The 16,048-nt window shown below is 37.0% G+C and overlaps 1 protein-coding gene across 1 annotated transcript in view; it reads right to left on the reverse strand.

Moving 5' to 3' along the window:
- Positions 1 to 216: 216 nt before the first annotated feature.
- Positions 217 to 16,048, reverse strand: part of LOC140154918 (von Willebrand factor A domain-containing protein 8-like) — a 54,754-nt gene continuing 38,922 nt past the window's right edge. Inside the window, 12 exon segments of the mRNA XM_072177581.1 lie at positions 217 to 1,123; positions 2,187 to 2,425; positions 4,415 to 4,513; positions 5,157 to 5,315; positions 5,456 to 5,581; positions 6,142 to 6,297; positions 7,467 to 7,576; positions 11,540 to 11,651; positions 12,285 to 12,489; positions 13,258 to 13,339; positions 14,584 to 14,791; positions 15,803 to 15,969. Coding sequence (XP_072033682.1) covers positions 1,018 to 1,123; positions 2,187 to 2,425; positions 4,415 to 4,513; positions 5,157 to 5,315; positions 5,456 to 5,581; positions 6,142 to 6,297; positions 7,467 to 7,576; positions 11,540 to 11,651; positions 12,285 to 12,489; positions 13,258 to 13,339; positions 14,584 to 14,791; positions 15,803 to 15,969 — 1,769 coding nt within the window. The 3' untranslated portion in view covers positions 217 to 1,017.

Below are 16,048 nucleotides of genomic sequence, written 5' to 3' on the forward strand. Positions count from 1 at the left end.
TTCTAAGTCTCATCAGTCATAATTAGCTAATTAATTAGTAATTAATTAATTAAATGTGGCGATAGTTACAAAGTGACATTTTTGTATTCCATAGTGGCGTATCGACCATACGCCACTTTTTATACACATTTTATAATTATGAAATATCGGCAAAATGAAAAACATCGTATGTCATAGTGGCGTCGCGTGATCGGACCTATACGCCACTATGGCATACGAACGACGAAAAGTAACGCCATAGAGATTACACGGCGACCGAGGTGGCGTACGGTTAACGTAAGGTTAGGGTATTGCGTTTTGTTAGTTTTCCATAGTGACGTATAGTTTTATTGTCAGTTTGCCAGCAATAGTATGTATTTATTTCTTTTGAAAAATATATAACAATAACATCTATTTAGTTTACTACAGAAATTTCACATCATTTACTAAATATAATGAATGTCTGATTTACACAACTCGATTTTAAATTGGCATTTCTTCAAACCCGATTTTCTCGAAAAGTTGTTTATTCGCGGCGCCCCACTATACGCCACTATGGAATACGGACGACGATTTTAGTTGGAGGAGTCTGTCCATACGGACACTTGTAGATATACCCAATGAATTTTCTTCCTTTTTGCAAAAAAAGACACCTACATTATGACAATTTGATTGACTTATCTTTCACTTTGAAGCCATTCCTTGATACATTAAATAGATAACTCCTAATATGCAGATCACTGATAATACCTTTAATTGAAGGAATCAATACATCAGCTATTTACATGACTGTGATTTGATTTTCTGTCATGTGTTCATGATCACCTACAATCCACATCTCCTCTCCTGTAGCTTATTATCCAGATTTCCTAATGACCCCACAAAGTAGAGACTTTACTCTACCTGTAACTCAAGATGTCGGATATTTATGTCCAATGTTGACGAGGTCATTTTGTGTGAACTTCAAACAGCCTGACTACAACATTTGATCAAATGTGCAGATGCAATCTTTGCCTGGACTTCTTCCCAGATACGTCCTCAAGATGATAGAAATGTTGATGTAAAGATCCGTTGTAATATTTGTGGTACATCTTTGAGATCCATGCAGACAAAACCTTTGCCAGCTGGAAGCTTGTGAACCAATCTGAAAAAAAAATAATGAAAAAGTAATCTCATCAAAAACTAGAATAAGACAAAATTGAAAATATCTTAAAATAGATATGTTCTTTAATTACAATTTGAGCAACTTGCACAAAATACATATAATTTTTATAACGCTTGAAAAGTGGCTAACAATGATTAAGATGCAACTTTAAAGCAAGCCAATAAATAGATGGTATCACAACCCATCTGCCAGCATCCTAACAGAACTGTCAATTGGGCCTTGTTTCTATTGTTTGGAACAATAGAATGTGGTTTATGCCCTGGCATAAAAAAAAAATGTTTTAAAAAACATTTTTTTTATGCCAGGGCACCCGTGGCTGACTGGCATATGGTTTTGTAAGTCATATCCAAGTACCTCTACTTTTTATTATTTAAAAAAAAAATACCAAAAACTAAATAAATACTACAGAATCTGGCTGAATAATTAGCTCCCAAGTACATGTTTCAGTAATAAAATCTTGGTAGAATTGTAGAACCTAACTGGCTAATTAAGCAGATAAAAAATGGGTCCTTCGATTTAGAAATCTGTCACTTCTTAAAAGCCCAAACTCAAATTATGTTACACAGGTCCATATTAATGTGACACTTTGTAAGACATTATACAGACAGGCAGGATTTAGGAGGGGGGGGGGGGCTAAAAAGAGGACCTTTTGTGAATGTTTCCTTCAAAAAAGGGCTGATTTTCAATGCTTTTATAGAAAAAAAATTTGACTTCTTTTAGCACCTCCACATCACCCCTGGCTACGGCTGCATGTGCATGGATATCTACTACAACATATGCCTTTAGTAGGGAAGGAAGTCAGTATTCACTTTGGTAAAATGCACATGGGCCCTGAATTGATTTTACCACTGCAAACCAGTCTTTTGCAAGTAATTTATGGATTTGTATTATTTCATTGTACCTTCAGCTTTTGCTCTGATTGTGATCCTTTTTTCAGTCAACTATTAAACTGCTGAAGACATGCAACCCTACAGGGGCTAATAGTATCAATACTAGTATATATTACTAACAACATACAAGTATTCAGAATACAAAAACTTACACATCTGCCTGGTTTCCAAGCGATCCAATAAACAGAGCATACGCATTCACTTGTTCATCAGAAGTCAGGATCTGTGAGAACCTAGTGGGGCTGATGGCATACCGATCCAAGTTGGCATCACTGAGGACAATCACAAAGTATTCATCTCCATCTTTATTGGTGATGTCTTCTATGGAAAACTTGGCTGCTTCTAATGTGTTGTCTCCACTCATGCAAAATTGAGCATGAGCATGCATTTTCTGAAGTGAAAATGAATCAAAATTTGACATTGTAACAATAGTTTACAAATATTAAATGTCTATGATTGTAGTGGTCATAGTATGGCTAATAAAATGGAACCACCCATCGTCACAATATTTTAGCCACTACACAAATTTAAGACAGTCGTTTGTACCACTCCTACAACAATTCTATAATATTTTATTCTCATTTGTTAACATTGGCAAGTCTAAGAGGCCATGTAACCACGAATCATGCTCTTCCCTTCACATGCATGCACGTCTTGCATACTTCATCTGACTAAGGCATGAGGGGCCATAATGTATTACGCGGCATAATTGATGTTGGGATAGGTAAACTATCAAACGGCATCAACCAATGAACTGTCTAGAATGTACGTATAAGTGATTTAAGTTACAGTGTCCTCCCTCCGTTTAAAAAGTGTTGTTATTGCAACTGTAGAAATACTGGAGGGTGGCATTAGTAACATAACCTTTCTCCAAGGCCCCTACTATGCAGTGTATTGGCAATCAAGATCTTTCATAGCACCCCATGCCAAATTCACAGAGCCTTATGTTCACACCAAAATAATATAACCACGACTATTGCAAGCCATTAAACTCATAATAATTTATTGGGCTATCATTTATAGTTTATTGGGCTAACACCCCGGCTAACACATGCGAAATATCAATGCATTGTGAAAACTCAACAACATGTGGAGCTATTAGCCATTCGGAATACTGTATTTCTTCAAAGAGTTGAACAAATTTGTTCACAACACTTTGTGAGCTTTCCACAACAATGCTTTGTGGATTTGTATCAACAACACGTAATGCACATACTTTTTGCAACACATTGTAGAAATAGTGTTTTCTAATAGCTCAAATTTGTAAATTTTTTGGAATGCCTTGTGGGTATTTTGCAATGTGTTATGACAATGCACGACCCCAGTCTATAAAGATTCCATCTGGTTTGAAATTAGTTTGACCATTCACACTTCCATTATAGGTGTGGGGCAAAACAACTTTTCTACATCAATCACCTTGTACAAGGTCACATGTCCAATTAACCATGGTCTATGACCTTGAATCAGAGGTAAGCTTTTTGTTATTTTGTTTACTTGCTGTAATGCAAGGTACTGTTCACACCATAGGCCTACCAAGCTGTTAAGCTGGTTTAAACCTGCACTTCCACGATGGGAATATAATTAAACCCACAAGTTTTTCAATTTACATGCATAATTTGTGTTCACACCAATCTTTATAATATATCTGCAATAACCCTAGTTTAACCTGGGACAAACCTGGCTTGGTGTGTACAATCTTTATGTATCTGCAATAACCCTGGTTTGACCTGGGACAAACATACAATCAGCATACCAAGTTTGAAGTTGATAAAAAATGCAATCAGGGACATTTATGCAAATTTATTTAGCTACCAAATGACCATCTTTTGCGACAAAAGCCTAATAGAATTTGGAGACTGCTAAATGCCACCCCTCCACCAAATACAGTACATGTACTACTACACTGAATGCACAAGTCTTTTTCCAAGGGAGTAAGTGAAAAATATGCATGCAGCCTCAGGTGAATCACAAAAACATATTGTGTGTAGCTATTGAAGCCTAATATGAAGGCCAGATCAGTATAGACTAATGTAGTAAAAACCATTTAAAATTGATCCTGATAATCAAGAAGAGACGAAGAGACAAACAAACAGATCTCTTCCTTGCGTTTTCATTATATTGAAGTTGAAAACCACTGTCAAAAGGGCCCTGGCATTAGGGTCCCTTGACTGAGAAACACAACATTAACCCATTGGCCGTTTTGAGGGACCACTACTCAAACCAGCTCTTATGATGTATGTGCAATAATATCATATTTTTCATGATTATGTAATCTGAAATTGTATGCTTTTGATGTAATTTGGCCTTTGTAAGTGAAATAAAATACAAATACAAAATACGAAATTAATAGAAAGGAATCAAACAAAATACTATCATTTACCTTGATGACATTCAGTCTCTCCTTGTTATTCTTTGGTGGTTTCTCACCATTCACAAACACAATATTGAAATCTTCACCTGAATGACCTACAATATCAAACTGGGAATAAAAAAATAGCAACTAAATCATATCATTTCTACTACAAATTACTCTTTCAATGATTTCATTATCTTTATAACAGAAAATTAAACTTTTTAACAGAAAAACCAGACTGCTTTATATCTAAATCCTTTCAATTTTAGCCAATTTTCAAAATTTAATAAAAAACATGGTAGGTCTTAACATAAAGAAGCATTTTCCTTTCATGACTTCACTTTTGTGTTTAAAGTTCATTAAAAGCATGATAATACCATTTTTTTATTTGACATCTGACCTATTACACCTTTTTGGACTTAATTATCGGATTTTTTATTATTATTATTCATGGTTTATTCAAACACACTCGCAGCTAAAAGCTGAATTGCTGTGAAGTTCACATATAAAAAATACAATATACAACATGAAATATAAAGGATATTAAGGAACATCAAAAACACACATTTGACCAAACAGGCGAAACTCCCTCCCCTCAACCTAATCCCAAAGGCGGAAAAGTCCTCTGAAAAGGAGAGGACATAAAACCCCTGAAAAAGTCTGAAAAGAGGGGGCTTTGCAACGGACAAAAACATATGACATTTATAAAACCTATAACTTCTCTTGGTACTTGGTTTACAATAATTATATACATGCAGATGCAACTTACCGTGAATTTCTCATCATATTTTTCAAATGCTTCCATAACCATGAGGGCGCTCTCCATCATACGATCTAGTCTGCCGTCATAGCCATTAAAGCGATACATACTACCACTGACATCAACAACTAGTCTGAGGCGTTTGGGTTTCACTTGTGGGCTACCAGGCTAAAAAACAAAACAGAGCAATTAAGCTATGTCAATTTCAAATATTTCAAAGTGCTAAATTTTATAAGCAGTTAGAAGCATCATAGAAAATCCTACTTTTTTCAGATTTTATCCCCCACCGAAAAAATAAAATTGCCTACCTCTGGTTCCTTGTCTCCTCTTCTCTTATAGATGGATTTCTCTCCTGTCAATCCTTCAATTAATTTGGTCTCATCCAGCTCACCAGCAGATTGATGTTTCAACCACTGCCGTTCTTTACCTTTTGCCTGCCAAAACAATACCACATCTTGATTTTAATGTAAAAACTTATTAAGTAATGTAAACTGAAATGGCTTCATAACATATATTTACAAGCATTTACTCCATATGCATGGTATTATTCATGATAAGTAATTATATTTGATTTCAAAAAGAATGAAAAGTGAGTAACAATTATCAGTGTTATCATTTCACATTGGCCATCATACTATACTGTATAAGTGGTAATTTTACATAAGGGTTTTATTTTCATGGATTTCGCTGAATGGAGTTCCATCTCTTGAAATTAACACCTCAGCGAATATATGTAATAATGTATTGCAAGTATAGGGCAAGACTAGGCAATCGCAAAAATAACAATTGCAAAAATGTCTCTGTAACTCCAAATCGCGAAAATAACTGTACGCGAAAATTACCACTTATACAGTAGTAGGCTTTCAAAACCTTACTCATATAATTTCAATCTTACTTACATTCTAATCCTGCCGATTTCCACACCAAAAAAAACTTTCAACAAAGAAACAAACAAGTGAACAAAAATTGAAATAACGACAATGATATTACGAACCTGTAAGCTTTCCAATATCACCTTAAGAGACTTGACTTGGCGCCGTACATTGCTAGAGAATTTCTCATACATCTCAGCATCATAGTCAGACATATCTATCTCTCTTAATCTCTCCTTAAATGCCTTCTCTGCCATCTCTCTAGCTGCTGCTAGAATCTGATCAAACAAATAAAATAGATTGATAAGAAAGGTTTTATAAGCATGTTGGTAAATTATTAGTCACTCAGGATTGGGGTGATCTTGACTAAGGTTATTATACCAATTTGATGAAAAAGACCCAATAATATACCAATGGTTTTGATTTGAAATGATTTCTAATCAAAATGTGTACTTCTTTTACAAAACCTTTGATGAATTTAACATATTTTACTAAAAAATAACATAAAATAGTATGTTTTCCGCATATTTTGAGAAAATTGTGCAAAAAGCAACCTTTGGCAACTAGTTTTGTGCAAATTTTTAACCTACTGTTAAACCTAAGGGCAGAGAAGAATCTTTCTCATCTTCGCTGCTGAGAGCCTAAACATGTGATGTTTCTCAGCTGCACATCCTTGTGCGCACCTTTCCAATAAGACACCTCATCACACTATTTCATACTTATTTTGATATCATGCATATACATGTATTTGCTGCTTCCTGTAAATTAACTATAAACTTATGCATCATATTAGCTAGAATGCCTACATGTACATAAACAAACTGACATGAACATAATCAGAACATTACCTATTTCTTGATCACACACTTGGGAGACAGACTGATTTAGTGGTGCGCCCTCTATAGTCTCTTCATATGTCATTCAAGTTGGGGGACATAAAAAAGAGGGCGCTATGTCAGTTTGTATTTCATGTAAGGACTAAATTGAACAATAATAAAGATGTAGTAACTATAATATCTCAAGCTTTATTTTGAAACACCATGTCTTGATATCAGTACAAATTATTCCAACAATTTTACATTAACTTTAATGCCCCCCCCCCCCATAAAAAGGGTTAAATGAGGAGATATTTTACATCTCAAAATGTGAGCATTATAATTGGCACAACCCATCCTGATCACAGACATACTGTGCCTATGCATGCATGATGCATGTAATGTCAAAGTTTGTCATGTACATGGCTAATGCATGGGTACACTATTTAAACCCTGTAAGTGACATGCAGACATGGTGAAGTCCAGACGCTCCTTGTCTAACCCATTTGGGTTTTTGTACACTTCTGTCATCCAAAATAGCTCAGAAACCAACACCATGGACCAATTGTTTCCAAAGGATGCTGAAATAGTGGTCTTCCCTAGGAAAATATGGATGCCACACCCATACTTACCTCTGGTGGGACATTGTCTTTGTCCAGATCTGACACTTGAAAGACATCATGTCCTGCATCAAGACGGTATGGACCACCAACACCACCTAAACCAGCTGTACCCTGCCCACCTGTGATAGACACAATTGACACAAATCAAAGATCTTGACATCACACCTATAAGTACATATTTTGTATGGCTTATTTATGGAACTTATCTTGTCTCAGAATTCAAAAGCTCAACAACTTCAACATAACAAGGACTAATTTCCACAAAAAAAATTATTTTTCAATCTTACTATTTTGACAATTATTTTGTCTGATTAAGACATATTTTGTCATTAATCTTGGTTTTTAATATCCCTATGGGAAAAAACACATACTTGTTTAGCCTAGTCAGTTGACAAACTTTGTATCAAGGTATACATTGTTTGCCTACCTGTTCCTCCTGCCCACTGACTTCCCCCTACATGGGGTGTATTCTTAGGGTCAATCTTGCCATGTTTGGGAGGTGAAGTAATATCTTTATATCATCTGTAGATTGATGATTTCATAATATGTAGCCTATGCCTACCTGTTCCTCCTGCCCATTGACTTCCTCCTACATGGGGTGTATTCTTAGGGTCAATCTTGCTATGTTTGGGAGGTGAAGTAATATCGAGGGTTGACAAACAGAAGGCCTTAACTCAAAAAGTGCCTTTTTGAGAAAAATGAGTAAAAATAATATTTTGCATTGAGATGTGACCAAGTATATTGTGCTATAGATGCAATAGGAAGTTGAATTGAGTTAAGGCTTATGATTTTAAGAATCTGTGGGTATTACAGATTATTTTGGTACCAAAATCTTAAAATGGCCAAAACTGAGTTAAGGCCTTCTGTTTGTCAACCCTCGATATCTTTATATCATCTGTAGATGGATGATTTCATAATATATGTTGTCTATGCCTACCTGTTCCTCCTGCCCACTGACTTCCCCCTACATGGGGTGTATTCTTAGGGTCAATCTTGCCATGTTTGGGAGGTGAGGTAATATCTTTATATCATCTGTAGATGGATTATTTCATATTCTATTACCCCCACGACCCATTATTCAGAATCACGCTCTTTGATTGGTTAAAACGCGTCACGTGAGAGCCCTTTAATTACGATAATGTGCCGCTGTGGCCCCTGAACATGGATAAAGGAAGGCGCCGGTTCTCAGACACTGTTTATAGTCTGTTACGAAAAATTTCAAGTCTTGACAGTCATTCACGTAGATCCAATAGTAAACATTGAAATTAATCAATATTGTAAGCCTATACAATCATCATCATTGTCCAATCCATGGCCGAAGATACACCTCCTACTCCTAAGCCCACATTTGATTTAAAATTCGACATGGACGGACCAGAAGCATCGGAAAGATTTAAGAAAGTTTCAGGCGAGGAACTGGAGAAAATTGAAGAGCGAGGAATGAAAAGACAACAATGAACCAAACTACATTGGGCTGTTAAGGTTTTAAAAGGTAAAAAATTATAATAAAAAAATAGTAATAAAAAGCAAAATCATTACTAAATTAATTTTAAAGTTGAATGAATCCATGCCTTAAAAATAGTTAACTCTGGCTAGTTCTACTCCTACTGTCATGCATGCAATGCATGCATAAATGACTAGGCCCGAGCTCCATTACATTAGTGCATCGCATAAAAATTAGCCTACATATTGTTTTATTTTTGGAAGTCATGCCTATTTAAATACCGTATCATGATTGTAATTGTAAACTCAATAGCAAGGTCAAATCAAACATATCATCATCAGGACCTATATCTTATTTAACTATTACTATAAGCTTTTTAGGCCATGCTAGGCTCGACTAGGCCTGTTTAAAACTCAAGGAAAGTCACTAGGTCTGCAATAGCCAAAGTGCTAATGTACGTGTGTTTTGGTGTTACTATAAGCTTTTTAGGCCAGGCTAGGCTCGACTAGGCCTGTTTTAATAAAACTCAAGGATAGTCTTAAACTCAGTAGGTGCTAATGTGTTTTGGTGTTTTATTTTCTTCTAGATTGGATGAAACAGAGGGGACAAGGGGAGAACTTTGAGGACAGGACGTCCGCACAACTAAACTCATTGCTTCGTTCCTTCTATGCTGAAGCACGGACACGCAGTGGGAAGCCCTACAGCAAACCGGCACTGATTAGTTTACGGTCTGGCCTAAACAGGTACCTCAGGAACCCCCCATTTCATCGTCAATTTACCATCATGACGGACAAAGAGTTTACGTCCAGCAATCAGCTACTTCTAGGTCTCATCAAGAAGATGAAACGAGAAGGGTGTGACCGAGCAAACACCATCAACCTATTGTTGAAGAGGACTTGGTCAAGTTACGCCAGTCTACAGTAATGGGTTACGCATCACCTGCTGCCCTTCAAAAGAAGGTGTACTTTGATATAAGTTATCAGTTTGGCAGAAGGGGTCGCTAAGGCCTAAGGCAGCTCACTAAGAGTTCCTTTACGGTGAAGTCTGATCCCAAGGGACTAAAGTATGTAACACCTAACTTCAGAGAAGCTGAAAAGAACCATGCAAATGATGACTACCAAACTCATGCCACTATGCATGAAACACCAGAAGACACAGAAAACTGTCCTGTACGCTCTTTCATGTTTTACACAAGCAAGTTACATCCAGGTCATGATGCTCTATTCAACGCCCCAAGCCAGACATCCCCAAGCAAGGTCCATGGTACAATAATGCACCTGTAGGCTCAAAACCCTGGGCAAGATGATGTCTGACCTGTCGCAGTCTGCTGGCTTATCCAACAGATATACCAATCACTGCGTTCAGCGCAACAACATGTGTGCAACTGGACCGGGCTGGTTATGACATCGCAACAGATTATGGCCATTAAACAGGCCATAAGAATGAGGCGAGTGTCCGCAGTTACACAGCACGTATGCACCCAGAGAGGGCAAGAAATATATCGCATACCTTGTCAAGCATGTCAACAGCTTCACCTACCCTGACACCTACCCAACATGCCACGGTACCGGGAGAGCCTCAGCCTATTCAAGCCACGGGAGCCATAGGCATGCAGCGGTCAGAAGCTATGGAAATCACACCAACAGCTCATGAGCTACTGCAGCGGTCATGAGCACTGCCTCACTTCACGCAGTACCTAGTCAAGCTCCTGTCCTTTTTTCTGGATGTATTTTTCACGGAAATGTAACAGTTCACTTACCCAAATAATAATAGACACTATGACATATAGTTCCATGGACATGGTATTATTTCCTCTGTTGAAAATCGTGTTCAAATTGTTCCAGTTCCACGAATAAATTTAATTAAAAATTCCAGACATTGCATTGACTGAACTGAAGCTGATCGCTGATCAACATTCACTGTCTTGGTTTCACAGTATCGCGTGCACCGTGAAGAAATGCTGTCATTGGACAAAAGTGTTTGTGATTGTAAATACGTTTTGCATAAAACATTAATGATCCATTGTTGACCGATCCGTGACCTTTTGATGTACTCTCCAAAATGTAAACAAGGACTGTTCTTGGATCGACATATTTTGTGAGGCTGTTAAAATGCTTCAAAGTTGGCACATTAAAGCTAGTTTCGCCAAAGATTTAAAAAAATTATCTACGATATTAAAAAAGTCAGTTGAAATTTGAAATATTGAAATCTGTATTTTTGAGTGTGATACTGTATCGTTGTGTCATGATTTTTTAGCATCGTAAAAAATATCTCTCACTGAGAGTGAGAGTCTCAGCAGCGCGCGTGGCAAACATCATGACATCATGATGGTGACGTCATTGGGAATCCCTTGATTACAACAATGCTCGTTCAGGGGCCACTAAATTTGTTGACGTAAAACAAGGAAGAGTTTGCTCCTTTTCGGCTCATTTTGGACAATTTTGTGGTAATAGAATAGAAATAAAGGTGTTGCAGTATCCTTTACACCCAAATAATGTGTCCTCGGCAGTAAAAGCGTAAATAATGGGTTCGGCTGCGCCTCACCCATTATTTACGTTTTTACTGCCGAGGACACATTATTTGGGTGTAAAGGATACTGCAACACCCTTTATTTCTTAAATATGTAGCCTATGCCTACCTGTTCCTCCTGCCCATTGACTTCCTCCTACATGAGGTGTATTCTTAGGGTCAATCTTGCCATGTTTGGGAGGTGAGGTAATGTCTTTTCCAAGTTCTTTCTCTCTGGTGATCTGTAAGAAGATGTCAAAATAACAAGTCACTAGGCTACATGTACTTTGACCTATTCACCATCATTAATGAAAACTCTGGATTATGTATATAAAATATCATATCGTCATTGGGTGGGAAAAACCTTGTATGTACTTTTGGCCCTTGAACATGGATAAAGCCTTGTATGTATAGAATTTCTATTGAAGAGGTTGCTTCATCCATGTTCAAGGGCCAAAAGTACATGCAGGAAATACCTCATATTTACTTTTGGCCCTTGAAAATGGATAAAGCCTAAGTATAAGTGTAGACTTTATATTGAATGGTTTGCTTCATCCGCCTTCAAGGTCAAAAAGTACATACGAGGTTTTTCCCGCCAGTGACGGTATGAGACACAACTTCTAACAGGAGTCAATTTGGTGTGGTCCGCGAGATCTGGGAAGGAGACAGGGAAAATCAGTGCTGGGTATAATAAGTTAGTGGATTTTATCTGTGACCCGCAGAAAGATAAAATTCCTTTTATTGCTGGAAATCTACACAATGTATAATAATTAATATGACCAACACACAGCAACCACTTCTTTTTCTACTTCTCTCAGCTTCTCTTTCTGTCTGCTAGCTTCATATAATCATTAAAGTAATGCAGAATATCCTACCTGTAAAGGCCTATTGCCGTCAGCACCAAGCATTCTTTGCCATTCATCCAGGGATTTGGCAAGCTGTTTGGTACCAGTCTCCCAGACTCTGACAGTGCCAGATCGATCCACTGTTACAAGGTGTTCATCATGAGTCTTTGTCATAATAAGCTCATCAGTAGATGTAGGAGCCCATGGCATGAGTCTGGATACATTAGTTGATGGACTGCAATTATACAAGTGGATGGCATTTAGTTTGGCTGTGATATCTCACCAAGTCTTATGAGCAATAAAAAAGTAATTATCTTAACAACTACAAGAAATTGCAACTGCAAGTCAAACTTTATGCAATTTATAGAAAAAAGAAGTGCAACAAATCTGTATTTAATTTCAGCAGGATATATGTGACACGATCAAGGGAAATGAGTCGGATGTCGCTAATATTGATTTTGAGATATTGCCAAAATTAAAATTCTTTTGTTTTATATTGTTTTCAGCTATTGATAAATTGACGTAACCTCACAAAAGAAATTCGTATCAACATGGGGTTTTCAGTTTCTGAAAGCCCTAAATGTCGTCTTTAGAAACATGTGTAAAACTCATTTTCGACCAGGGCCGACATGTGACTCATTTCCCTTGATCATGTCACATATGCATATTCAGCAATTTGATAAACATGTTATACAATAATAAAACTAAAGATGTACAAGGAAAGAAAGAGTAACATTTTCACACACACTCAAGATTTTGGATGTTTAGACTTGGCTTATGCCAAGTCTCAAAATTGTTTGATTGTTATTCTTAAAAAGAAAAATGTGTTTTGACTCTTTTTTTCCTTAAAACATTGACCACAATATTGAAACTCTACCATCATTCCAAGTTAGATCGCACAAATTACTTTCAAATGCTATTGCAAATATTTTGAACAAGGATGTAAATAGCATCCCCAATTTTCTGCAGAAAGAGGAAGAGGAAACAGTGTCTCCTTACTTACCTTGGTACAGGGATGTATCTGACTTTACGATCAGCAAGATCAACAATCTCAAGACTTGAGGTAATGGTGATGGGAACTTTGTCTGCAATAGAATCAAATAGTAAAACATATACAATTATGATCCATTTGGCTTTCTCAAGACAGTAGAGTCTGCATGTGGTACACATGCAATCAAAGGTGGTGCATCTGTAGTGCTTGAGGCGGCGGTAAAGATTTCACATCACCAAATAATATCTCTTGTGGGCTCTCGTCCTGATCTGCGGTGTTTTTACATTTCGGTAAAAGTTACTCACCTATAAATTGTGCAGATTTTGGGAAAAAATTGTGCCAGATAATAAATGTAGGCTTGAATCTAAGCATCTGCCAAGATTGGGAAAGATTCTGGGCTTTTATTCAGATTTTTCATGTATTTCTCAAACCGGCTGCTTCCAGGTAAAATCACAAGTGCTTCTATTTTGAAAATTGGGTGAAAAAAGTGTATTGTATTCGTGGTCCAGTAGCTCGAAAAATTCAATGGTCACCAATATATTTAATTTAGTTTGTTTACTTGCTTGTTTGTTTGTCTGTCTGGAAAACATCACTTTGAAAAATTGAGTCGCTTCGTAAGGTAGGTAGAGCCATTTGAATAGAGGCCATTTTGTACAGAAAGTATAGGGAAATTTATTACTATTGTGCACCCTAAATGACTGCAGCCTACAGATACACCACCTTTGATTGCATGGGAATCACACACAGATGCTGCTGTCTCAAGGAAACCAAATGGACTATTTGTAATCTGTGAGGCAAATGGTGGCAATCTTTGAAATCATTTTCTGCCATTTACAGCCAGTATCCACATTCTGACAGGGGAAAGACCTAGATGAAGAGAATACAGCATCCAAAAAAGGTCTGACTTTACAGAAATTCCATCCAATTTCACATGAAAACATTTTTGGAGTAGGGTAGTTTGCTCCCCATGCCCCCTCCCCCTCTGACAATGCCCTCGTCACTGATAATCATCAGCTCGCATAGCAATAAAGTGTGCTATTATTGCAATCAATACATCCCTAGCAGACTTGGTTGCAAAAGTTAAAAGACAGATGGTTCATTTCTTGTCTTGTATGTAGCATTATAATTCACATGCATTCTCAATGTTGCTTAAAGGCAAACTTTCTTTTGGGCAAATGTCCTTTAGTAGTGATTACCTACTACCATATGTTTTACAATTAAAAATACACAGAGCAAAATTAGAATAAAGGCAAAGTTACTAAAGTAGCTTTCATCCAATGCTCTTGTGTTTCAAAAAAGGCACAAATTCCAATATCAGAAGAATAAAGACAAACTTACTTTCTGGGAAAACATCTTTTGGTACCATATTGACTGGCACACAGTTGATGATCTGACCAGCTTCTGGTAACATCACAGCATCAGATTCTTTTTCCTGGACTGGGTTGGAACTCTTCAGTAATGCAGCCAGTGGTTCACTGCCATTAGATGACTCGGCTCTTTGTGTTTGGCCAGGATGGCGTGGAATGGTGTACACCTCTACGTCAGACTGCAAAAAATATATTTATAATACAAATATCTTGATGGTGTAAAATAATGTTGACATTACAACTATGAACTTATAACTTCATGTCCGAGTCTGATTGATCCAAGACTTATGACAATGGGAAAATCATTGATTTCCCAAATTTGTGAAAGCCAATACTGACAATTATAGGTTTCGAACTCTGTATTAATTGTTGAGAGGAGGAGAGACTTAAATAGATCAATGCATGCACACTACACAATCATTAACATTCATTAGATTGGCGGCACTCCTACTGAATGCACAAAAACTTTTCTTCGCTTGAAGAAAATCATTCCAAATTATGTTTTGCCAACATTCTATTTAACCAACAATGTAACAATCTTGATACAGTTAAATCAGACAAATGAATAAGATGATGCTGGTAAGTGTGGACAGAAGTACAACATCATAGGTGGAAGAAATATACCCAAGTGGAAAAAGTTTCTTAGCATCACTGCTTACAAAAGCAACCTAGACCTTCTTTCTCTCAGATTATTTTGTGGATCCTGCCTGTGAGTACATGACCGTAGATTTGCCTCACCCGAAAAAGTATATTGCCGGTAGTATCCATGCAAGTAGGAGAGTAATGTGTATCAATGTAAACGGTATCAATTTCGTTGAAGAGTAAAGGTTATCTTTACAACTCATCAATTTTGATCGCAGATATTTCCAAGATGGACTATCAGGACATGCCATAATAGAATGGAATTGCCTTAAACCCTAACATATACATCTCTCATAAGACCATGTATGGAATATTGTGGGACCTACATACTACAGAACTTCCACAAAGTAGTGTAACATCCATGAAAGAAAGTCTGGACTGGTAACTGTTGGATGTGCGTACGGCTACAAGAGTCACCCATCAAGCTCCATCAAGATGTTTCCAAATCTCATTGGGAATCCTATTGCTGTGTTTAATAGTTCAAATACTGGCTAGGATCCATGTTTTGACTCTTTGTTTGCATTGGTGATGTCTTGAATTTGTCTTACCATGAGTTCAGGGAATCCCACTGCTATGTTTCCATAGTTGCATTGGCTAGCTATGATCCTATTAGGAGCTTGAATGTTTTGACCCAAGGCCTGAGACAACGTCTCTTTGTTCAATGCCCCTGTAGAAACATTTAACTGGTCCCAATTAACATGTTCAGAAAGGGTTCCTGTTGAGAAATATAAAAAAAAAATACTTATCATAACTTTACGTGTTCCTCTTAAATCCTTATTATATTACTTGCTATG

The sequence above is a fragment of the Amphiura filiformis genome, chromosome 6 (genome assembly GCF_039555335.1).
Source record: "Amphiura filiformis chromosome 6, Afil_fr2py, whole genome shotgun sequence".
Classification (NCBI taxonomy): Eukaryota; Metazoa; Echinodermata; class Ophiuroidea; order Amphilepidida; family Amphiuridae; genus Amphiura; species Amphiura filiformis.